The sequence below is a fragment of the Periplaneta americana genome, chromosome 3, assembly GCF_040183065.1.
Source record: "Periplaneta americana isolate PAMFEO1 chromosome 3, P.americana_PAMFEO1_priV1, whole genome shotgun sequence".
NCBI lineage: Eukaryota > Metazoa > Arthropoda > Insecta > Blattodea > Blattidae > Periplaneta > Periplaneta americana.
Window position 1 is genome coordinate 97,302,233 of NC_091119.1, and position 27,080 is coordinate 97,329,312.

Sequence of the window (27,080 nt, forward strand, 5' to 3'; positions counted from 1 at the left end):
CGTCTATTTATTTCATTATTTAATATAACTCTAGTAAGGAAAGCTTTCATGAGTGGAAGTTTAAATCTAGTAAAAATTTCAAATTATGGCTGTTGCCAACACGACATGAAAAAGGCAGTGATTTTGTCAATTGAAAATTGTTAATAATATAATTACATGAAGTACTAAATGAATGTAGAAAGGATCTCTGAACAAGCTTTCTCATACCAACCAATAGGACGAAGAGATTTGGGGTACCATGACCATGAGCAATAGGGGAATAGGACCTAGTGGACCTAATCTGGAATCGTTTTTATATGAAGTATTACTTTGAAAGATTATTATTTTCTTCTGCGCTGCCATATAGATTGACTATACTGTTCTTAGCAATCTTCAGATAGAAAAACCAACACCAACTGAAGAATCAAATCTCGCCCTAGGCGTTCCCAGCGTGCTTCGACAATTTAATACTCGTGTTTATAGCTTCAAATTGATGTATGCTGGATGTTTGGAGAATTGCTCTTGATTTGTTTATACTATATTTGTTTAGGATTGGAGTTCAATTGCCATGAATTGTCTCAATAAGTATCCTTCAACATTATGATCAGGTAAACAAGAATTCTGAAACTGTGGATGTATACGGATAGTGTTTTTTTCAGAAGCTGCGTGTATCTTTTTAGAAGAAAAAAGATAATTACCGTACTGGTACTGTACTGTTGATGTCACCGAAGAACTGATTACGCACAGGTATATAAGATAAAATACTTACACATTAATCTTTGAAAATAAATACGAAAGAGAATTGTGCCAGGTATTTTTCTGTTAAATCTAACATATCCCTAGAATGTCTTACAGTATTGGTGGTATATTATAATTTTATTTGATATTTCGTAAAAATAGTTCGCAAATTATTTTATTTTTTTTTTATTTATTATTTATTTATTTATTTAACCTGGTAGAGATAAGGCCATCAAGACTTCTCTTCCCCTCTACCAGGGGATTACAACTACAATATTAAGAATACAATTACAATTAATATTAAATTTACAAATACAATAAAAATTAAAGTACTAAAAGATTAACTGATTAATAAAAGCTAGACAGTTTATTGTAATACTTAAGAAGAGAGAAACATTTTTTTTTATTAATTAAGTAAAAATTAAACCTACTCTACGCAGTAAGAAAATGCTCAATAAGTTTGCTTTTGAACGCAACTAAATTCCGACAGTCTCTGATGTCACTGAGTAGGGTATTCCACAAGCGCGAGAGCGAGATTATGTATGATGATGAATATGATGATGTCTTATGTGTTGGTATGGCTAGTATGCGGCTATTTTGCGTGCGTGTGAAGAGATTATGATATGATGACAGGTAACTGAAACGGGAGGCAAGGTAGGTAGGTGTAGAGGTGTGAAGGACTTTGATAAGGAGAACAAGAGAATGAAAATTTCTACGTTCGTTAAGCCGTACCCAGTTTAGAGTTTGGAAGGATGGGGTAATGTGGTCAGCGCGACGGACATCGCAGACGAAGCGAACACAAGAATTATGAACACGTAATTTTTGCGACTGGTTGACTTTGAGGTCAGTCAGTAGAAAATCACAATAATCGAAGTGGGGCATTACTAGTGTTTCCACTAGTATTTTCTTGAGTGATAGCGGGAGGAATTTTCGAATGCTGTTTAAGGAATGTAGTATGGAAAACACTTTTTTGATAATATGGGTTACTTGGTTATTCCAGTTTAAATGCGTATCAAAGTAAACTCCAAGGTTTTTAACACAGGAAGCATACGTAGAGAATAGAAGCTTCATACATGATACAACATGTCCTGATGCTCTCTAGTATTAATGTCGTCATAAAGGTTGAGAAATTATGTCACACGAATCTCCAAGTTCGTATTCTGTCCGATTGTGCCAATATGATTGATTGTAAGCCGTAGCAATTATGTTTGAAACTGGCGCCATTGAACGATAATGGCGGATCGATTGGATTACTTAATATATCGATAGCAAGCGCGATGCTAAATGGGGCTAGCAAGAGATTTCTGGCTTCATAGTATCGTGTGCTTATAAAGTGAGAAAATTCTTTAAATCGTCTATTTCAACAGAAATAAGCCAAATAGTATCAATGTGTTCTGGAAATGGTGTGTAAAGAAGACGTTGTGACATGGTTTAAAGAATTAACTAGCTCCAAACGTATTGATGTAATGTGTAGTTTGTTGAATATGTGCCTTCCATTTGAACTACGGTTCCTCGGCACATGTCTGGAGGACCTCGGGAAGCGAGATTTTCATGAGCTAAGGGATACAGAAGTTCGAGCAAATAATTCAGCAGAATTGTCTGATTTACAGTGCATTAGTGATAAGCGAACTCAGAGAAAATTAGCGTTATTTTTATCCTTGTTAAAGTCGTGTAATCATGCATGTTCTAATGGTCTCTATAAAATCCTTGCAAACTTTGATAGTGCTGAAATTAATACCATCATAAACAATTCATCATCCGATGAAAATCCTTTAGAAGAACTGTTACTTCTATATACACTGGCCTTAAATCATCCAGCATTTTCATATGAACAGAAAGCAGTTTTTGGTAATATATTGGTAAAACTTCAAGAAGAAGAAAATAAGATATATTCAGCCAAACATCAAGTCGGCATCAGCTTACTATACGTCAAACCACAAATACAGGTAAGAGTCTGTGAAAGAAAATAGGATCATGAATAGAATATTAGTATGTCACGAGTCTGTGAAGTTTTGAATTAGTGGTAACAAACTTCTAAGTAGGTCACAATTTTTTTAATATAAAAGATTCTCGCAAATATATAATTTAATATAAAAACAAGTAAAGGATTGTAACATTTTCCTTTCTTGTGTGCGTGTTTAGCCCTGTGCACCTTGTCCGTCATCTGAAGAGCGACAACAGCAAGATGTTGGTATACTTGGTCACTGCCCTAGCATTACAATACCACCATCTCATTCAGCTGGTGAATATTAATACTTTATAATCATACATTTAGTTTTTAAAGAAATTATTTTTACTGATTGTAAATTAAAACAGTAGGCTATACAAAAAATAGTTTCAGTCCTGATACATTAATGTGATATTTATAAAGGCCAAAAGTTTCGAAGAACTAGACTATTTGATATATTTTGTTTAAGATCTTTCATGGGACGCATTTTCAAAGTACTTCAGAAATGCAGTCATAATCATAATGAGTAAACTTAGTAGGATATATTTTTACTTTGTAGCATTTTGACGTAATGTTTATGCCTAAATTTGATAATCGTACATGATGTTAAATATTGTAACAAAGTACAAACATGTAATTTGTTTTTGGCAGGAGATGTCACTAAAGGAAGGAGTTCGATGCCTCCTGGACTTGGTGTACCTCCAGGACTTGGCCTGCCCCCAGAACAGCTGACTGCAACCAGTTATGTCCACGTCGCATTTTCGTCTCCTGGTCATCAACCCCTACCCTCAGTGCCGTGGCATAGTGGTATGAGTCCCCTTGTAATGACCGGCCTATGTGGAACGATACCAACAGAGGTCCAAGGAGCAGGTGAAGCATCGCCATACCCTTCATCCCCTCTCATGAGCCGTCAGTCGTCACCTTCGCAATCTGGGTCTCCGAGTCGGGCAGGCTCCCCCACCCGCCTACAGCAGCCGCCCCAACCACAGACGCAATCAGAGCGAACCCAGTCCTTCTCTAAGGGTCTCGTCGCCAGCCGTCGAAACGACAGAAACGGCTCCCATTCGAGCACAGCGCTGCGACAGAACTGCGTGGATTCCAGCGCAGCTCCCCCATCCACACAGCATAGGAATGTGTCGAGGAAGAGTAGTGTGGAGACACAAGATTCGTTTCGGGAGACTCTCGTAAAGGAGATGCCCAACTATCAGAGCCTGCAGAAATATAGACTAGACGAGGTGGGTGTACATGAATGCATTCACCAAGTGATATTGCGTGAAGCTGTTTATTGGTGCTGAAGTAAGATCTGTGCTGTTTATAGTTCCACCGCATGCGTGACGAGGAGCTGAAGGAGCTGGGTTTGCCAAATGGGGCCATTATACAGCTGCGCAGCATCGTGTCCAAGATCAGCAATACAAATGGACTGTGTAATGTCGATAAACGGGATGCAGGCAGGAGGAAGCCAGACGAATCAGAACAGGTAACAGAAATCACAGTGTGACATACTTGCATTATGTTATAGTGTTAATATCACGTGCTTTCTAGGCTAGTATTTTGCTTCAGGTATGGTAGGCAGAGCAACTGGCCCAGATGTTGTGTTGCTTTGTCTCAGGGGCCGAGACCACGGGCAGGCGACTACAGGGAGCTTGGCCCTGCTCGGATTCACTCGCTTGCCTTTAGCTGTTGTAAGTCACACACGTGAGAGCGTAGAGTCCGCACCAGGTACGGCAACTACCTACCCCTAGGTGGAGGATTGCTGTCATGGCGGGCACTGCGTGTAACATGTACATAGGGTTGCATGGTTCCTAACTTGAGCACTCGACTCCGGTGTCAGTCGTCTGGAGCAGCAGTGACACGTGGGTTCACAACTTAGTACATTCCTGGACTAGTGGTCCCGAGGCTAGCGGTTGTGACTTGGTTTGTGGGTCTTCCCCTCTTCTTTAACAACTCACTCATTAACAGGTGGCACACGCCAGCAGGACAAGTCTTACTCAACCCTGCGTTCTTCTCTTGTACAGTAACTTTATGGAGGTGTCATCTGTCCCTTCGATTCGCATGTTCTCTTTGGTTCATTCAAGAGTATATGGGCTGTAACATCTCTACACTGTGCAGTGCTTCTGCATGACATTCTGAAGTACTGCACATTGAGCGAACTTGGTACCCAACCACCTCAGCACACTTCTGCCTTCTCCATAGTACTAATCTAATATTGATGAAGTAGAGTAATCATGCAGAAATAGATTTCTAGCTGTCAACAAACAAAACACATTTTGAGGTCGACTGGAGGCGTGTTCCCCATTATGTCTTTGTGTATATGTATGTGTGTGTCTGTGCGCTTGTGCACGCGTGTGTATATGTGTAAGAGATGGTAGCTTATGGATACAATAACTCGAATAGCAATGTTTGAAGTTTTCTGGTTAAATCGTTATTTAAAATTTGTGTCTGAACCAGGTTCCTTTATTCCTTTTTGGAAATAACAGATCAATTCTAAGGACACTAAGAGCCTAAAGATTGTTGGCATAGTAATGTAAAGTGTAATACACATACAGTACATGCTTGACATCCACTATTCGACCAACGAATATATGTACACCGTATCGTTGTAATTAAATGTTTGTAAACCAAATTCAGTTTTAAATGCTACTTGACAGGAAACGTAGGCTACCATTCTTTTATGAAGATTTTTGTTGTGGCGTATTTAAATTCATTAAGATTGTTTGCATTTATTTCTTAAAAGAAATTCTTGTTCTGCCTACTGTATAAATATAATCATAGACTATTTGTTACTCGGAGAACAAAGACATAATTAACCTGTTATTTGTTTGGTTCAGTGACATATTGCACTAACACTTAGTTAAAACGAGAACCATGTACTTCTGTTACACTGCAAATAAATTGTGTTTTCATTATTGAGGTATAAGGGTTTTCACTAAAGAATATTGTAGATATCATACTACTTTTCGACTGAAGATACTTATTTTGTATTCCATTCTTCTTCGTTTTCCAAGTGTCTCTCCTGATTCCAGATGTTAGCATAAGTTCTTTGGATTCCTCTGGTGACTTGTCCCATGGTGTTGGAGTTCTTGTGATATGATACAGTAAAACTATTAAAGTAAATTGCAACTGAAAGAGGCCTGATTTATGATATTCTTTAAAGTGTCTTGCTGATTCTAAGTTTTTCATTGCTTCATGCATTTGCAACATGGATAATAATTATGAAGAAGTGTTGAAGTGACGGCAGGAGAAATGGAAGTACTCTTAGAAAACCAGCCATTTATTTACTGTCTTGCAGATCAAATATCCACTGTGATGTGTGAGCAGTTGCTTCCTGTGCACACTTGTAGGAAAATTCCACAGTAGACATGACGCTTGTATCTAACGTTGTGTGTGTTGACAGGCTCTAACAGAGAGGAAGACACAGAGTGCAGGTCCAGTGGTGCGCAGGTATCCAAATGTGCCACTGGAGAGTGGTCCCATGATGTACCCTCAGCCGCAGGGCACGCCATGCTTCACGTGCATTGCAGTTCCAGTGTCCTCTGCAGCACCCCGGTATCATGGGCAGGCGCAACCCTTCTACTGTATGAACCACCACCTGCGCACATTGCACCTGGATGGCTCTAACAGCAGCAGTGCATCTGATAGTTCAAGCACCAGCCATTCTCCTCCTGATACTCCATCTATGCCCTCCGCCCCGCATTGGGACAGCAGAGGTGGGTGGCGCCATATGGTCTATGAGTCAAGTCAGGCCAGTCGTGTACGAGCGGGGACTGACTCATGTCCGTCTGTTGCAGCCTATGTGGGCAAGGAGGCAGGTACAGGTGAAAGATGGAGCCCGGGCTGTGATGACAAGGAGCGACGGCAGCCAGACACAGCTGAGGAAGGAGGAGGAGGTCTTCAACAGCCCCCCACACAGAATAGTGCCAACAGCAGACCACGCCTGCCAGCCGGTCTCGGCCGCAGTAAGGCGAATCCCCCAGGTCTGCAGACCCTGCCGCGAGGCCGTGGCCCAGGTCCCAATCCTTCAACAGTGATCCTGGAAGGTAATCACAAGACACTGCCCAGCTGTCGGCGCGAGGGTCCCTCAGTGAACGGTGCGCAGGTGGCACCACCACCTACAAGGACGTCGCATCCACCTCCACCACCACCCCCACACGAGGACAGAAAAATGTTCTTGGTGCCATCAGAGCTGGTACAGCACGGTAGCGTGACGTACACGACGGTGAACTCGAGCTCACAACCACCACCCCAGGCCCCACAGTATTCGGGCAGCAACAGCGGGGGCGGCGCCCCGCCGCGGCCTGGAGACAGCAATGTGCCTTACACTGCGTACCTCCCACATGCGCACTTTCCTGCCCTTCGCACCACTGGCTCCATCTTCCCCAGCTTTCCACCCGGGAGCTACATCCGGCCCACATACCCATTCCCCAACGGGGAGTTGGTGTACCAGTACCACGGACCGCAGACCCCACCCCCACCTCCCCCTGCCCAGTTCATACCAACTCCTGTGGTGACATACTCTACTGTGGTTCCTCCTCCAAAAGTGTCGTGTTACAACTGCGGCAGCCAGAGCCATCATGCCACTGACTGCAAGGAGAGTACCATGGAGGAGATGACAAAACAAGGTGAGTCCTTTGTCCGCCCTTGGCGCATATCGCATATCACCCTGTGAGCACACTGCACTGGACCCTACTTACCACTTTCTCTCTCTTGCAGGCCAGTACCGCTTGGATTACTCCCCCTACCAGAAAGCAGGCGAGTGCTCGTCAGAGAAGTGACCCCAGCGTCTGCCGTACCAGAAGCTTGTGCCAGTGTTCCAGGCACCTGGTCCATGTCACTACCGTTCGTACGTGTACTGGAAGCTGCTCCACACGGCGAGCCAAGGCCGTTCCCGCGACTCGTCGTGATCCAGTACTTGTCTACAGCTTTCTCATTGCAGGATTTGTTTTATATATACTGTGTGGTATCGTTCCCGGTGTTCTTGCCGCAGAGCCGCGTCTTTTAAAGCTATCAGAATATATTAATATATATATATAAACTATTGTACAAATGTGTGTAAATGTCAAGTAGTGTGTGTAAGACTCCCGAGAGACGTGTGCATCTGTCGTGTGATTCCAGTTGGCAAGGGCGCTGCCCATCTATTCATCCTACCCAGTGATTCAATGTCGGGAAATGCTGGCCCAGGTTTCCTTGATTTTTTTTAGATACGTTGTTTCATAAGTCTTTTTATTTTAGCGGCAGTTTGATAAGTGGTAATCAGAGTAAATATTGTTGAATATTTAACTTGTGAACTAACACTTCTGACGAAGATATTTTGACATATGTTTAAATGACATTCTTCATATTTTTGTGTTCCATTGGACTCTGATATTTCAGTTTAGTGACAATACTTTTTTATCAGCTCATCCCAAAATTTCAAATTTTTGCGGAACTTTGTAAAGCAGCATCACAGGATGTTAAGAGTTTTATAGTGCAGAACACAAGATGCTCTGTGTTCGTAAAAACGAGGTCCTAGATATACTATGTGTTGCTAAATCTTTTATTGAGCACAATTACACACGTGACACACTTTTTTTTATTTATTTTAATTTGGATAGACTAGCGGAAATTACATCCTCATTTGTAGGCTTAGTGTGTCAGGGAGCATCGTAACTAACAGATCTGCGCGTGATTCTTGTCCAATCCGTTTTTATTTAGTCACGAAATCAGGGAGGCTGTGTGGAGTACGTCGTGAGTACTAGAATCCGAACTTCCAACGTCAGCAATCAGTCACAAGTTACATGGATGCATTACTCGTAACCTTGGGCAGTGAGAGGCCCATCAAGTCAATGTTTGTACATAAAAAGAATAAAACGACATAAAAATAGCATACGAATGTTTTTAAGTACATGTGATGTGTATATACATAATTATATGCAGTTGAGTAATGAAATTGAAATATATTTGTAAATTAAGTTGTAATGCGTGCATTAAAACATTTTAACTTTATGTATTAAAAAAATATTGAAATAAATAAAAACGAAAACCGCATTTCATTGTTTCTTTAGCTCTGATTCTCTGAAAATTAAGAGGGAGTCATACCTACTAGGTTTTTATGTGTAGTTACGAACTTGCATTGTGCAATTAACTTGCCAATTTTGCATCTGTGTGGGAACAGATACTTTTCTTCAAAAATTCAAGTAGTGCTACATTGTATAATGTATTGAAAGTTATCGAAACGATAAAATTTATCCCCACCTACGGGAACTGGGTGTGTGTGTCATATACCTGACAAGTGAACCTGCTACACGTGATGAATGGTAAAGAATGGGGCTTAACCCAAGCGAATGTTTCAGTCAAGCAAATTGTGAGTGCATTGATTCGCAGTTTTTGTTTTATGTAATCCTGGTGCAAGCCGTGAAATGAATTTTGCGTTTGTTTTTTTGGTTGTACCGTAAATTGTCAATGGCTGAGTTCGTTATGATACCCAGCTGACGTCTGTTTACGAATGTGTAGTTGCGTTATATTTATTTTAGTTCTTATTCAATGACACCGTAGAAGAGCTGAGTGAAAGTGTGTTCCAAGAACAGATGTAGGTGATCAAGGTCAGGTCCAATGTGCTAATTGCGATCACGTTTAGGAGGAGCGAAGAAATAAATTTCGTGACTGATAATGTTAGAAAATCGTAGTTGTACAACGCAAAGTTTAATCATTATGTTTAGGTCATTCGTAATACTACACCAAAGGTACTTTGTAATGCTGAATGTGGACGACTGTCTTATTTGACTTGCGTATCGATGAGCCGCTATTGCACGCAGTCTTGAGTCAGTCTCGTCATGTCCGCACTAGGTAGCAGCAGCACACAGGGAACTAAACTGGTGCCATCTAGAAGCAAGAATAGAAGTGCATATAACAAAATAGGTCATCCTGCCGCATTCTGTACACTACACTGTACACAGTCTAATACTTACAGTCACGCAACTCATACGTATAAAATATGCCAACATTTGACAGCTGGCGCGACAGTAGCCCTCTAGCGGCAGGCAAGTTAACAGTGTGCACACGACATATGATAACACATCAGAAAACAGGTTTTGCGTAATTTATTTTATATTTTTATGCTATACAGTAAGTGTATATGCTCTTATTAATTTTACTTTAGAATCCTAGAAGAATTTCACACGCATTTAATCTAAAAGTTTCAGAAGCTGGGAATAAACGTAATTCTTTCTGCTCCTTACAACTGAATCTTGGCCCTGATCACGTATCATGTTTTCAAATAATATAATTGTTCGTACGTGGACGGTTAATTCAATTCATTCCTAAATATATTTATCAATCATTGGAACTCTATATTTTCTGTGAGAAGAGTTAAAATTAGTAGCTTCAAAATTGTAGGCCATATCTCGTAGAGTACATCGCGTGGTGAACTCCTCTCCCTATTTCCTGAGAAATTAATTATTTTCCATACCACAAATTGGGGTAAACTGGCCGCTGAGGCAAACTTGAAAATAAAAAAGGGGCGGATTTAAACCTTAATATGACATTGATTTATGAAGTTCATTATTTTCCCATTTCTTAAGAACCGGTATTTCCTTTATTATTTTGAGTCACAAATAGTGCTGATATTATGGTGTAAATTTTTATGGCGAGTTTACCGCATTTTACATTACATTTCCAGTTTTCACATATAAGCTTAATTTTAATTTATCCTACCTATATAATACGTAATTTACATGCACTTACTGTTAATATGACGTAGGTGAGACAAATAAATGAACACACAATCTTGTTGAAAAAATTGTAACTTCAATATTAACTCCGAAAATGTAGGCCTAATTTTATTTTCAGAGCAGAAGTGGTGTAAGTCAAAATTGGGTAATGAGGGTTAAAGTAAACATTCTGTAAAATACAGCGCAAAGTAGCAGTTAATATTGAATTTATTTAAACTATTAGTAGTCAGTGAATAGCACGAAGGATATATTAATTGCTACCTTGCGCTGTATTTTACAGAATTTTTACTTTAACCCTCATTACCTAATTTTGACTTACACCACTTCTGCTCTGAACGGCTCAAATAATCACTGGGAATGTAAAATCAACACCAATAACAGTCATGCAAATTATTACAGAAAAGATTGCTTTTTATATTAAATTTAAAAAGGCTCTTTTATTTCTTGAGAACTTAATACGTCTGCCACATGAATGTACACCAACACATCAGAAATTTTATCGACACAGTCCGGATTTATTCAAGAAGTGGATATTTCGCAAAAGGATTACAATACTCCATGAATTCTTGAAAAATTAACACCATGATCCCTACTTGAATGCAATATAACATTCAACTTCTGAAAAATATAAAGAAATAAACACGAATACAAAAATTATGGAATTACTTGCATTAAAAACTCTAGATACATTATCCAAAATCGGAATGGTTACACATTTACACATATAATCTCTGCAAAAAAATAATATACTGTAACAGGTATCTACTTTGACATACAAATAGGTAACTGATAACTAATAAATGTTTTATAGAACACAATACGTACGTAGGCCACCTACAACGTGGATTATTGGTTATGACTGATTTATGATTTTCTCTTGGTCTTTAGGGAATCTGAAGAACGACAAATTCGGAGATTTAAACTTGTTGTTACTGCAATTTTCGTCATTGTACACATTGCTTTTGTTCCGACGCATGATTAAAACGTTTATAACATATCGTATCCCTTTAAAGCACGTGCTGGCTGAACGAGATTGTATCAACCCTATTACCAGTGCCTTGCCTGCCGCTTGGGCGCTAGTGTTGCGAACGTTGGCAAAAAAAGTGTTGAAGTTGCGCGACTGTAAGTATTAGACTGTGACACTATACTACACTCAGTTTATAATACGTACTAATCCCGGCCATGTACTATATAATATACTAATATTGCAACAGCGTTCATGAAAAATACGGAAATATTAGTATTTCGTGTGTGTTACTAAAGAAATATTTATTACTACATTAGATTTTTTTTACTCTAATCGATATAAATCGTTTCCATTTGATATATCTTGGTGCTTCCCTGAGAGGATAAAAAGAGGTGCTTCCCCTGCACTGCCATCGTGATCTAATACAGGCCGCAAGGCAGACCACGTGACTCGCTTAACAGCTGATCGCGAAAGGCGGTCTTTCAACCATATGAATTAGTTGCAGTGCATGAAGAATAACATATATTTCTCTGAAATGCAGTGTAATTGCGTCAGTAAAATTTTAAACAGTGATTGTGAGACACTTGAGACACAATTTACTTGCAATTTAAGGTATAATATTATTTTTGGTGTGAAAATTACGTTGTTGCAGGCAAAGTTCGTATGTGTAATACCTGCCTTTATTTCGATTAAATATTGCGCCCTTATGTGGTTAAGTAAAATTTTGGTCTTATAAACAGTAGGCTAAATATGTGTAATAATATATACGTGAAAGTGAAACATTGACTGGCATGTAAAGTAAGTTGTGATTAGGCCTAAGTGCAGCGTTACCGATGTTACTCTTGTCTAATCCATTATTGTTAGTTTACCGTATTTGTCTTATTAAATTTAAATTATTGCGCCCTTTTTATTTGTGAATAACCTACATTATACGAGTAAATAATACGACGTTTGATAATATACACAATTTGAATTAAAAACGAGATACATATAGTATATTACGAAAAATTATACCCTATAGTTTTCATTACTGTTACAGTATCTAGAATTGTAATTAGTTGAAATAAAGCACTCATGCTTCATTACGAAATTCTTGCACATTCATTTATGCACGTTTCAACAATTTTCAGTTGCATCGCACGCATATTTTAATGTGTTGAAGTTATAGGTTATGTTTATTCTATCAGTACTTGCCTTATTTCCATATTCGCAATTATGCATTATAATTAAGCATAACGCTACGCATAACTTATAAATGTAATTTGTCTACACTTCAATTGTATTTATTCGTTTCAGACGGTACTCCAGTCTGAAGTCTGATTAGTCTAATATGTTACTAGGGCTAAACTAGCGCTGAGGTAGTTCCCTTCGTATTCATACATCTTGCATATACAAATTAGTTCGGTTCGTTCAGGATTTTGATATGCCTTGCTTATAGGATCAAATGCATCTCCACAAAAAATAAATTCAACTGTTTTCAGTTCAGAAATTACCGGAACTATACCTCAGCGCTACTAAGTAATATAACGTATTTACATTTCATAGGAGGGACTGTGGTGAATTTTCTACCTATAAGTAAGGACGGTAACCGTGTTCTGAAGTTTATCCTAAAAATATATTCTTCTTTATTAAATCTCAAAACCGTTTTCGTTCTCAACTGAAGCCTAAAATGTTGACGCAGATAGGTTATGTTAACATGGTAAATTCTCTTCACATAAAAATAACACAGTGTTATTTATTATTCCTGCCACATTATGCAACACATAGATGGAACTTATACACATATTACATTGAATAAAAATTTAATTGTATTATTTATTTGTTCCTTACTATACTGGGTTGTAATGAATTGTATTTATCTAACCTACCAGATTAACACACAACTGTACATACACTAAATTCATAGGAGGGACTGTGGTAAATTTTGTACCTACAAGTAAGGAAGGTAGACGTGCTAAATTAAAATCACAATATAAATAATTCTTCTTTATTAAATCTCAAAATAGCTTCCATTCCAAACTTAAAATGTTGATGCAACCAGGTTATGTTACCATGTAAAACTCCGTTCACATTAAAATAACACAGTTTTGTAATTATTTCTGCAACATATTATGCAATAAGAAGTGTGAAGGGGTCTTATACACACATTACACTAAATAAAATTGAGCGCCGACACGCTATAAAGTAATATATTTCACTCAGCTCCGTATACTCAAATAGAAAAGCCCGACTCATCGAGTGACGTCACACAACCTGCATTACGGCCTGGTCTAGATCACGATGGCAGTGTTCCCCTGCTTCCTACTTGGGCTGTGATTTATCAGTAGAGTAAATGCAGTCCGGAGAAGTCTCTCTGTCTTCTCAAAGATCAGTCATCGACCGCTGTCGTTATAGCCCAAAGAGTTTGTAATACTTACTAGAGACACATACCCGTGAGTGGCAGGCAAGGAAAATGTCACAAATTGAATCGGCTAGCATCCGCCATTAAAGGGAGTGTTTGCGGCGCGAAATTCGAAAACAGTACCATACTACTGTACATTGATGTAGCCTGGTCATAGACACTGTTTTAAACATCTTTTACAAAGGATGAGTCGTGATGAAATAAACGTGAATGCAGAGGAGCGCTATATTTATTAAAGTTTTATAATGATTCATCTTTGGCGATATTCTAAAAAATTAATTAAATCACCCATACACACTCGGGATAAGTATGTGAAATATTGAATAATGGCAATGTCAACATTAATTTTCAGTATTACTAGTATTGTTTTAAGGACACAATAATGGATATTTACTGTAATATTTAAAATGATCTACATTTCAGTCCTTTCATGCAAAGAAAGAGGAAGGTATATGGTACTTTGAAAATATTTAGTGGTGAAATATGAGCTCATAAGAATTCTGGAAACATTTAAAATATAATGGGAATAAATTTTATCATAAAACAATCTATTCATTGTGTAGGCCTAGTTAATGACCACCAGGTTTGAGGTCAGTACAGACTTTTTAATACAATTAGTAGCGGTAATAGTAGGCCTAGTAGTAGTGGTAATAGTAGGCCTAGTAGTAGTGGTAATAATAGGCCTAGTAGTAGTGGTTTATAATAGGCCTAGTAGTAGTGGTAATAATAGACCTAGTAGTAATGGTAATAGGCCTAGTAGCAATGGTAATAGGAGGCCTAGTTTTGGTAATATTAGTAGGCGTAGTAGTAGTGGTAATAGTAGGCGTAGTAGTAGTGGTAATAGTAGGCCTAGTAGTAGTGGTAATAATAGGCCTAGTAATAGTGGTAATAATAGACCTAGTAATAGTGGTGATAATAGGAGTAGTAGTAGTGGTAGTAGTAGGTCTAGTTTTTGTGGAAATAATAGGCCTAGTAGCAGCAGTAGTAGTTTTTGTAGTAGTAATAGTAGTAGTTTTTGTAGTAGTAGTAGCCCTTATTGGTGGTAATAATAGGCCTAGTAGTAGTGGTAATAGTAGGCCTAGTTTTGGTGAAATTAGTAGGCCTAGTAGTAGTGAGACCTAGTTAGTAGTAGTATTGTATTGTATTTATTAACATTCCATGGTATTCATACATTGCTTTACAGCTAGAATATGGAACAAGTCAAAAAAACTTAATACTATTATAAAGTCTTAATTTATAGTCACAGTCTAGATGAAATATATATACAGACGAGATTTACAATATAGTCTACTAGTACAACACATAGTTTTAGTATCAATTTCATGAAGTGTTATTGAATGTCATGAATTCACTTATAGAATAGAAGGCGTGAGAAATTAGGTACCGTACTTCTTTAATTTGGCCCTAAATAATCTTATGTTTTGAGTTTCATTTTTTATATCGATAGGGAGACTATTAAAAATTTTTACTGCCATATAGCGCACTCCTTTTTGATAGCACGATAGACTTGCCGATGGAGTATGAAAGTCATTTTTTTAGTGGTAATAATAGGCCTAGGTAGGCCATCAGCTATATTTTCACTAATTTCTTTGCATTTAATACAACCAAAAACTAGAAGTACATACTGTACAAAACGGAAATTACATGATTAATTCATTTATTGTGATACAAAACAGTTTCATACAGATATAGTCTGAGGATTTTCTTATGCACTCTCCTATTATAATCCACTGTAATGTGATGGCATCTAACCCTTACATACATTGTTGAAATCAACCTTATAAACCTGATTAATATGTTTCTGGAAAAACTTTATCCAAGAAATATTCCGACATTCTGTAAACACATTCAAAGGAGGACTGCATTTTGAACATTCTTCCAAATATTAAGATATGTATGCTTTCCTGAGCATCCTACAATAGTAGCTATGTTCGAACAATTATTTGCGGTGCAGTATTTCACCATTTTCTTATTATTTCCCTTCAAATGTACTTATATTTATTCGTATTCCTCAATAAGCATGAACTGCTCGCACTACCGGCGAAGCATCAACTCCCTTTAATGGCGGCCGAACAGCGCTTCAATTTTGTACGCGAAACTAGCGCCGTTGGTGTCTCTAGTCATATATTACAAACTCTTTGTTATAGCCACAGTTTACATACAGTCGCGCAATTCATACGTATAAAATATGCCAACATTTGGCAAGTGGCGCGACAGTAGCGCTCGAGCGGCAGGCAAATTAAATGTGTGTAGAGAGCCAGGACCTCCTTGAGAGAGCATACTATTATGATATGACAGCAGAGAAAGGATACTATGTAGTTTATTTGATAATTTTATGCCATACAGTAATTGTATGTAATAATTGTATAATTGCAAAAACGACTTAGGACGGAGCAAAAAACCTACTGCAGCAAATATGGCCCACGTCACAACTGAATGACAGACCTTATTGTTAGTAGACCCTCCAACTGAAAATGTTGTATTCGTGAAGGCTTGGCCTGCTGCAAGTTTTCTGCATTACCACCTGACGGCATCAGCACATACGATGAAGGAATTTTTTAAATTACTAAAAACAACGAAAAAATTTTGAGCGAAAGTGCAGTGGCATATATTCTCAAAATTTTCAGGAACTAAAATTATTGCACCTGTAAAACACGTAGCTTCAAGATATACAGTGATGAACAATTTGTAAGTGTTTGTAATACGATTTTTCTACTATTTTAGTGCTCCTTGGTTTTAGTCTACATATGAGGTTATTGAATAATTAAGGTAGTCTACTTGTACGACAAAAACGGAAAGGATTAATCATTCACTTATTTTGGCTGTCTCTGATTAGTACATATGGTACCGTATGTTGGAGAACAAAATATATCGGGAGAAGTTTTGTTATGTTTCAAGAATGTGCTCTAGCCACAGTGAAAAGCCTATGTGTGTGCGTGTATATGGTGTTATGGACTAATTCAGGTATTTGTATGAGAAGAAAAGGAAAGGATTATTCATTCACTTCTTTTGGTTACCGGTATGTCTATTTAAAACAGGTTTCTGTTTCGTATGTAGGGAATGTTGGAGGCGTTTAAACATACCTGGCTATTTTTGTTGTTAAAGCAAGAATGATAAAGATGTGTGAACGTGTATTAAAACGTGTGTGTATATATCGATAACAAAATTGTATTATCGTTATTTTACGAGATGTTCAAAATAAAAAAAAAATATGTAATGTAATAAGTTAAGGAAGTGTATTTACTCAAGAGTAAATTTTGTTAATATTTAAAAAGTGCAATAGGAAGTGTTTGGTTAACCTTATAACTGTCGGAAAATTCTGATCTATGTGTAATTATTCTACTGATAAATTTCATCAGGAAATGTTTAATTAGAACTGTATGTGATTTTTTTCTTCTTCACAAATGTGGTCAGTTTCAAAAAAATCCAGGAATAAAATTACACTGAACAACAAATTTTTACCTTTTGTCTTGCTCCGAAATAAAAATAGGTGAATATTACTAATATGTGTGCTCTAAAACTGAATTTAAAATCCAAATTGCCCCATCACGTACCATTTTCCGGTTAAAATGAATTGAAATTTTTATGACAAAACTTATTTGTTTTTAATTTTCGCTGCTACTGATAAAATTATAACACACTAGGGATTCAAAATTCCTCGTAATACTTGAAAAATGTGTACTGGATACAAAAATGATGTAACATAGTTTAAAACACAACAACAATAAAGATATTTCATGCATATAATGAACTTACATTTGAACTTACATTTAAAATAATTTTCTGGATTACTTCTGTTTATAACTAGACCCGGGACTGTATTTTATAAGGAACCGGGTTTTCCTTCAACCCAATATGAGCAAATGCTGGGTAACTTTCGGTGTTGGATCCCGGACTCATTTCACCGGCATTATCACCTTCATCTCATTCAGACGCTAAATAAGCTTAGATGATGATAAAGCATCGTAAAATAACCTACTAAAATTATAAGGAACCAACAGTAGTCTGCAAGCATGCTGGATGATGATCTTCCTTTATATCGCCTTTCCATTTCAAATATTTCTTGATGAAATCTTTCCCCTTGCTCGTCGTTTACCGCTCCAAAGTTAGGATGAAAGAAATCCAAATGAGAATGTAAAAAGTATATTTTGAGAGACATATTATACTCCATTTTGTCATATGCACTTGACTTGATTTCCACAAGTTCTATGTAGTTCTCTGCCCTAGAATTTCCAAGGAAATTTGAGCAAACTTCTTTGAAAGCGCGCCATGCCATTCTTTCTGTAACGGAAAGTTTTCCCTCAAACAAATGGTTAGCCATAACTTTGTGAATTTGTGGACGGATGAAAATCCCCTCTTTTAAATTTCCTTCACTCAAACTGGTAAGCTTTTCCTTTAAATACTAAAAACCATATCCTTGTATGTTCATTGCATAGCCCTCACTTTGAACTGTTATGAAATTTACTTAATAGAGAGGACCAATATCTGTTTATTTATTAGAAATACAAAATAACATGCCAACAACTATAATAAACCGTAAATTAGTCATAAACTCATAAAATACATTAGCTTTTGCTTTGGTTTATGTCCCGAACCCGCTCCAGATGTTTCCTGGGGGAGCGCTTATCGAAAAGTGAAATCATAGTATATCTTAAAAACCTTACGTGATACGAAGAAAAGAGATACATTTTGAGATTCAGCATTCAGCGCACATCAAACCATAAGGGATATATTGTTTTAAGTCGGATCAAAATTCTTGTTGTTCAGTGTTATTAGAGAAGATTCCAAAGTGAAATGGGTCTTCTGGTTGATAGAATGACACCTGGTTAGGGACCACTATTGACGATAAAGTGGCAAGAAATATTTAAATACCAACCAAAGCCCTAACATGACAGGAATAAATGAGCTCATCTAGCGATTCTGTGTGATTCTGCAAACATTATCGTGTGTATTTAACACAAATGAAGAGTCCACTGCAAGAATGATGGATGTCACTTTCTTGTCGAAAATGAACCAAGACTGTCAATGCATAGCTTAAGACATATAGAATATAGTCATTGTCCAGTAATGATCGGAAAATCACAGTTAAGCTTTGAGCGCTAAGCATTTCAGATTTTCAGTTGCTTCGCCTGCAAAATATTGTGACGGCCACGTGAGGTTCGATCTCTCGACCGACGGAGGGAGGGCTAAGTCAGCCGTGACGGGCAGGTTGCGCGCGCATCTGCTTCCTGGGGCATGTGCTGTGGGGAGAAAGGGGAAAGAGCGACTGCGGCAGAAGTGGAGATATCCAGATAATTCGAGGGAGCTATCTCTGGACACCCGTAGAAATTTATCGTAATTATGGTTTACTTATAAAAGAAGAAACGCGAGTGAACTTGAGCAGTTTATTCAGTCAGTCAGTAAGCCAGTCTTGTGTAGCAGCTTCGAGACCAGAGCGCGACTTGAGTTGTGTCCGTAACTGTGGAGCTTGAAGCCCGGAGTTCGAGTGCAGTGGACCGCAGTTGGGGGATCTGAGTTCGAAGTTCAGCGGATCGTCTCTGAAGGTCTGGGGTTCGAGATTCTGTGAACGCGAGTGACTGAGCTAGAAGAACTAGCCAAGACAAACGAGCTGTGAACTGAGAACTGACAGTTCTGTGTTGTAAATAGTGCTTTGTGAATATTAGTTGAGATTAATAGTTCATTGTTGTTCCTAATAGTCCAAGTAAATTGTCATTGTCGTCAGTGGAGTGCACTAACGAATACTGTGTTACTGTGTGGAGAGCAAATCCCATTGTTGGCGGAAGTGAAATTAAATTGTAGAGAGTGATAATTATTGTTGCTTTGAGTAAAAGTTACATTGTTGAGTTGGAATAAATTTACAATATATTCCAAATGACATCCATCATTCTTGCAGTGGACTCTTCAAATATGGATGCACTTCAACATATTATTATTATTATTATTATTATTATTATTATTATTCAACTTTTTTATTGAAAGTAAATGTTTAATGGTTAGAAATTTATTTTATATCAAATAAATTTTTAATAACTTCTTTTCTATTGGTAGTTAGGCCTACTAATTTTGTCTGAATGCAGTTCTATAAAAAGGTAGTTTTTGTTATTTAAACGTAATCAGAGTTTGTATACAAATTGAATATGCTGCCTTCAAGTTCTGCATAAAGTTTCATAAAAATATATTAGGTAGGAAAGAAGTTATAAATTTTATTTAAATTCAGTCCCTATAAAGGGTAGTTTCCCTTATACAATCGTAATCAGAGTTTATACTGAAACAAATACGCTACCTTAATATTCAGCATAAAATTTCATAAAAACCTGTTGAATAGGATAGAAGTTATTAACTGTGTCCATCTAGATTAAGATGGGGGCTGTTGTGAGGGAGGCAATGAACCTCTGAATTTTCTAAAAGCAAGTCGACCTGGTTGGCAAGTTGGTATAGCTGACCTTCTATGCCCAAGGTTGCGGGTTCGATCCCGGGCCAGGTCGATGGCATTTAAGTGTGCTTAAATGCGACAGGCTCATGTCAGTAGATTTACTGGCATGTAAAAGAACTCCTGCGGCACAAAATTCCGGCACATCCGGCGACGCTGATATAACCTCTGCAGTTGCGAGCGTCGTTAAATAAAACATAACATTAACCTCTAAGAGCAATTTATAATTTTATTAAATGTTATTGATATTGTTATAATAATAATAATAATAATAATAATAATAATAATAATAATAATAATAATAATAATAATAATAATAATATGTGGTAGTAATCCTTGTGGTTTCAAAAAATTCAGTTGGATAATACATAGCCTGCTCACTATCTACAACTGTATCGAGAAACCCTTCGAACATAAAATAGAATTACTTTTATGCCCGAAGCAAAATGCAAACTAATAATTTTTCAACTACAGTACCTAACAGATTTTTATGACATTTTACACAGTACTTAGTTACAGGTAGCATATATGTTTTGTATACAAGCTCTCATTATGTTGGAATAAGGGAACTGCCCCTTATAGGAGACGCAATTTATTAGACAAAATTAGTAACTTTTCTTCTATCTAACAGATTTCATAAAATTTTATACAGTATTTACAGGTAAAACATTTGTTTTGTATACAAACTCTGATTGCGTAGGTATAAGGAGAACAACCATTTTAGTAGACAAAATTAGTAACTTTTCTTCTATCTAACAGGTTTTCATGAAACTTTATACATTAGTTACAGGTAGTACATTTGTTTTGTATACAAGCTCTAATTCTCTGGATTGACTTTGTTTCGACCTCATACTTCCTGTAATGGAAAAGCTTTCTTGGGCAGCCACGATTTTTTCCAGGGTTACGTTTTCTCTACATTTTCATTACTATCACGATGAGAACCTAATTTAATAAGTAGCTCACTAAGTCAATGTTCATTTCGTTAAAAAATCATATTCTTTATCTTCTTGCCATTCAACGATAAATTACCTAATGGGAAAAATGTAACATTTTATGTACTATTGCACCTTTTACATTCGGGAAGCTTATTTGTTACATAATTGAAGCGTCGGCTGGAACAACGTTATAAGTTACATTTGGTAAAATTTACAGGAGCTGCAAAAATGTGTACACGTACAACGTTGTTCTTATGAAGTAGCAAACTTTTGAGTGAACAAATTTCACGTAATGCATTGATTGGCAAAAGGACTAATTATATATATATATATAGGCCTCTTGATTGATGGACAGTTACAAGCCAAAGAGTATAGCAAGGTAACATGACATAGAACATTGTTATACGGAAACACGTCGAATGAAAATTTTGTAACTTACAACGTTGTTCCAGCCGACGCTTCAATTAACAAGCTGTTACCTTGCATTCCTTGCATTCGCTTCTCAGATATTTAAATAACTGCAATCGAGAAAAATTGCACTACTGCACCTGGAAAGAATAATGCGCGTAATTTATTACTTCCGCAAATCTACTCATCTTAGGAATCATTTAAAATAAAAATAAATACTCGAGGAAGTAAAAAAAAATCGTTTTGGGACGGGACAATGGGTGTTTTTTTCCTCTGCTTTAGCCAAATCTGCACTCAACGATTATATTTGTATTTTGTCCCGTTTCCATTTATGCTAATTTGACATGCTATAACAACATTAAATGTAACAGGAACAAACAATGTTACATAGCTGAAGAACCACTTGTCATGTTGATACCAAATATGGAGGGAATCGACTCCTTACAACAAAGTTACAGCACAAAGAAAACGGCAGACTCGCGGCACTTGCTGAGTAAGAATGCTGGGTGGCGGAATGGAGCATGTTACGGGCTTCTTATCTCGCTGTCCAGCCACCTCCGCTGATTAAGATAATCGATTGAGTGCTACTCAGTTATACATATAGGAAAAATAAATTAATGATATTATTTCATTTTTTGACATGTCTTTTTGTACTTTTGTCCTAAATATGAATTTGTACCACTGTGAGACGCCGGAAACGTATGGGTTGGATGGATGAAGGATTTTGTCTATCAAACGAAGTCACAAACACGTGAGGAGCTACTTGCGAGCATCATGCATGCCGCTACGGAAAGCAAAGATAGCCACCTGTATCCAGTACCCGCAGTACGTAGAGCGACGAGTGCCGTTCACAAGCGTGCGGCCAAGTGTATCGAAGCGGACGGCGACATTTTTTTAAATGTGTTGTAAACTCTCTAAGACTGCAAATTAGGATCCAGAATTGAACTGCAAATAATCAAGTCGGTGGAAGTTGTGTGATTTGTAATAATTGTTGTGATAAGTGCATAAGGATAATGTAATTTTCTAGTTAAAAATAGAAACTTGTCTATATGAAGCAACTAAGGCGTTCACAGCACAATTTTAGCTTCACAATACTTTATTATGAATTTATTACTTTGTCCTACAGAATAATCTCTGTAATGTTGACAATTAATATTTGAGGAGAAAAATTCGCTTCGGCGCCGGGGATCGAACCCGGGTCCTTATTCTCATAGCCAGCAGTGCATCATAACTGCGGAATCCCGGCCAAATAAGTCACTTAACCGAGTGCGCTCTTAGTAGAATGACAGTTAACACCATAGACAAATAAATAGACACTATACATATGTCAACATATATGCCTAACTTGGAGTCAGGCCACAAAGGGAAACACTGAAGGAGGAAGATTCGATCTGGTGTTGTGAATTGAATTCGGCGTAGCTCAGTGGTCAAAGCGCTTGGTACGTAGAACCGAGGATCCAGGTTCGATCCCCGGCGTCGGAGCGAATTTTTCTCCTCAAATATTAATTCACAAGACCTGCCAATTAAAGAAATGATATTTCTGAATGGTTCATTCTCTGTCTATATTATTCTTTTATCTTCAAACTAAAGAAAAACACGTATTTTACAAACAACTTTAATTAATAGTTTGGGACTGCGCACACTGTGCATAGATACGGTTATACGTTCAAGGTCCGTGGACGGTCGGTCGCTATCGCTCTCACAGGTCCCTTCATAACAGCGTTTAAAGGGAAAGTCAAGAGGGTTGTAAATCTATGACGTCATCACGGGAACACTATACTCATTGTCAGCCCTCAGCTTGCACTTTCTAGCGATAAACAAGTGATTTAAAGACCTATATTTATATATTTGTTTGGGTCACATACACACTGAAGGAGTAAGGGCTTAGATATAGAGCTCCCACTTCAATTCCCCATCTTTTTTTTTAAATCAATGATCGTTTACTTTCCAAATTCTTATAGCAATATAAAAACTATTACGAATGCTTCATTGTACCAACTTACTTTTGTATCTCTAACCTCTGTAGAATATTTCGGTCCAATTTTAGAGAACGTTATTAACGAATACGCATTGCACAATAGGTATATTCAGTTTATTTTACATATCAATTTCTGTTTCCGAGCCTCAAAATATTAATTATATTAAAGTAGTGTTCAATAAATAAAAACTACATTGGCGAATGACAGAATTTAAATTACGCACGCAAAATGTATTAAATTTCCCTTAATAACACTGGACTAATTAATAATTAATTTTGTACAGAATTGTTAAATGAACATTTTGTAAATTAACCTATAATATTTTAATAAAGTGGTTTTCAATAGCAGCGGGGAGTGAAAGTATTCCAATTTTAACACTGATTTTACAAATAGAACAATTTATTTTAAGAATGTTTCACAAATTTAAACTGACTTACCTAGTCTTGTGAAGGACGCGACGAGCAGCTCTGCAACCATTGTTTCTGCTTCATACGGTTTCTTCTTTTGACGTCCTGTTTCCTTCTATTTAGATAACGAATTCTAAAAAATGTTCGTGCTCTACTAATTAACTTCAATAATTCCGGATCTTCATTTGGAAACTTTTTCCTCAAAAATCTAAATAAACGGCCAATTACATTCTTTTTTCTGTTGACTTATTTTTTATGCAATTTTCTAAATATAACTTCACACTTTTCAATTGTTGCCATCCACTGAGAAGACGGATAAACCAATCCACCACGTGAAACGACCTCTATCCATCCTGGAGATTCTTGACTGGAATTAGCATCCGAAACAGCACTTTTGTTATTACATTTTTTAGCAATATAACCAGCAACATACCTGAGCGCTTCCATTTCTTCTCTTTTCATCAGCTCTGTTGTGTCATTTCTATCACCAATATCCATCTCTAATGAGTTTAGTTCCTCAGGGATTTCGTTCACGCTTTCATGAGAAATGTCTACGAGATCCTGAAAAACTTGCTTTGTTATTATTACTCCACCTGAATCTTCTACTGGAGCACTTGTAGGGTGGGGCAGTCGACATCCTAATATCAATAGGCGCAAGCGATTTTTTACTTCGACGGGCAGAGGGATATTATAAAAATGTCCCATCCCACGAATTTGGGAAAATAGGTTTTCCAGGGCGTCCTGATTGAGTTTCCTGGTCATTATATAATCAATTCCTTTTTCTTTTAAATGGCTATACAACCCTTTCAAGCTCTTAATAGAGGTAAGGAAGCCATTCTGAAAAGGTAGAAGAGTATTTTTGCCTCTGACTCTCAGTTCTTTGATTGTTTCCTCCATTCTATCTAACATCTCTACTTGTTCATTGTGGTTAATTCCGAGGGCACATTTCAGTTTATTGTGTGTAGGATCTTTTGGAATTCCCGAGTTCATTACATCTGTGAAGTCATTTATGAGTTGAAAAAATTCATGAACTTCTTCACTTTCGGGTACCAAATATTTAATCAGAGCAGTAGTGTGATGTGAAAAAAGTTCCATGGCTGGTGCAATTCTTTGCCTATCATTCTCTTGCACAGTAATGTGACCCCAATGTAATTTCGGGAATAGCTGGAACTCCGAAGAATCGGATTTAATAATCCGTGCAATTACATTTTTTTCTATAATTGTGTCATTCAATTGAAACCCACTGTCAATAAAATGGTTTCTTAATTACTTAATCAGGTGGGGCAAATCTGCAAAAACCCAAATATTTCCATCCGAAGCAGGATTTTAAAAAACAGGTTTGATTTACATTTATTTGCAACTCATTCCACAGTCTTCTATTGCCGCCACCCAGATCAGAAACAATTGCAACTACTCTGAAACCTGCCACTTGAATTTCTATTATAATTTCAAACAGTAGCTCTCTGTTCATTGTTTTGTCGAAATCATAATAGATGGGCTGCTTCCACTCACCTGTCAATCCTCGGATCATTACGATTTGAGCATTTCTGTGAGGGTCCAATATCGAATCTTCCTCGTGATCGTAACAAATGACACCATCGACACTCAACTCATCAAATAATACTTACAACTTACTTACAAATGGCTTTTAAGGAACCCGAAGGTTCATTGCCGCCCTCACATAAGCCCGCCAGCGGTCCCTATCCTGTGCAAGATTCCAAGTGCCAAATCTATTCCTTTGCTGTGGTCGTGCCAGAGAATCAGTCCTATTCCGAGGCTTATTATAGGGATACGTAACAAGCTGTTTTTTACGGTGATAGGTTGTTAGCCCTTCGCCCAACCCCCAAGCTGGAGGACCACCCCTTATCGGCTGTCCACGACTGCTTATTCAATATATTCGCAGCTACCCTCCATATCTGGAGGCCGTCTCCTCTATCCGCAACCTGAGGACGCGCCATGCCGTGGTGATAGGGACCCACAATACATGGCATCAAATAATCATCATCATCATCATTGGCGCTACAGCCCTTGGTGGGCCTGGGCCTCCCTTAGTAATTGTCGCCATCCGTCTCTATCTTGTGTAGCAGCCTTCCAATTCTTGCACCCCAACTTTCTGGCATCCTCTTCCACTCCATCAATCCATCGCAAGTGCGGTCGACCTCGTCTTCTCTGACCTCCCGGATTTGTTATTACAATTTTTTTGCAAGGTTCACTTGGGTCCATGCGTATTACATGTCCTGCCCACCTCAATCTGCTAGTTTTAACTGTATTGATTATATTTGGCTCTCCTAGAAGTCTATATAATTCATAGTTGCATCTCCTCCTCCAGAGACCTTCCTCAAATGTTGGGCCATAGATCCTTCGCAGAATCTTTCTTTCGAAAATCTCCAGTCTTTTTTCATCATTTTTGGAGATTGACCACGTTTCTGCCGCATATGTCAAAACTGGTCTCACTAATGTTTTGTAAAGAATAACTTTTACTTTCCTGGATAGAGCATGCGAACTAAAGTGATATTTCAAGCCGAAATATGCTCTGTTTGCTTTCATTAATCGATTAGAGATTTCTTTGGACATGTTATTATCGCTAGTGACCACTGATCCTAAATATGTAAAGTTGTCAACTTTCTCAAAATTATAATCTGATATCTGCAGGCTGTCTATTTTGTCAACTATCTTTCCATTATCTGCCAACATATATTTTGTTTTCCTCTCGTTGATAATGAGGCCTATTTCTTTTCCAGCCTGTTCCAAGGAAAGGAACACTTGCTTTACATATTTCACGGATCTGCCAATAATGACAATGTCATCCGCAAATGCCAATATTTGTGTGGATTTATAAAAAATGTTGCTCCGTGTTTGCACTTCAGACTTCCTGACGACACTTTCCAATGCAATATTGAATAGGAGGCATGCTAATGCATCTCCTTGACGAACTCCATTGTGTATTTGGAATGGTTTCGATGTTAGGTCCTGTATTTTAACTTGGTTGTATGTGTTACTCATTAGCAATTTAACCATTCTAATTAATTTAGTTGGGATATTCAATTCTTCCATTGCCACGTAGAGCCTTTCCCTGTTAATACTATCATAGGCACACTTAAAATCGATAAAAAGCAGATGAATTGGGATACAAAATTCCTTCATTTTTTCTAAAATTTGTCGTAAAATAAAAATCTGGTTAA

The 27,080-nt window shown here is 37.5% G+C and overlaps 1 protein-coding gene across 1 annotated transcript; it reads left to right on the plus strand.

Moving 5' to 3' along the window:
- Positions 1-1,983: 1,983 nt before the first annotated feature.
- LOC138696294 (protein piccolo) lies at positions 1,984-8,689 on the plus strand. Its single transcript, XM_069821047.1, has 7 exons — positions 1,984-2,663; positions 2,860-2,959; positions 3,317-3,900; positions 3,984-4,142; positions 6,060-6,372; positions 6,454-7,284; positions 7,376-8,689. The coding sequence occupies exons 1-7, from the start codon at positions 2,118-2,120 to the stop codon at positions 7,435-7,437; spliced, it is 2,595 nt and encodes an 864-aa protein (XP_069677148.1). The 5' UTR covers positions 1,984-2,117; the 3' UTR covers positions 7,438-8,689.
- Positions 8,690-27,080: the final 18,391 nt, after the last annotated feature.

What these genes read in the sequence shown, in the direction of transcription:
- LOC138696294 (XM_069821047.1), top strand. Translation starts at nt 2,118, where the DNA reads ATGGTGTGTAAAGAAGACGTTGTGACATGGTTTAAAGAATTAACTAGC. An exon ending in ACGTCAAACCACAAATACAG is followed by an intron (nt 2,664 to 2,859) that starts GTAAGAGTCTGT and finishes GTGCGTGTTTAG; the next exon opens with CCCTGTGCACCTTGTCCGTC. An exon ending in CCCGCATTGGGACAGCAGAG is followed by an intron (nt 6,373 to 6,453) that starts GTGGGTGGCGCC and finishes CGTCTGTTGCAG; the next exon opens with CCTATGTGGGCAAGGAGGCA.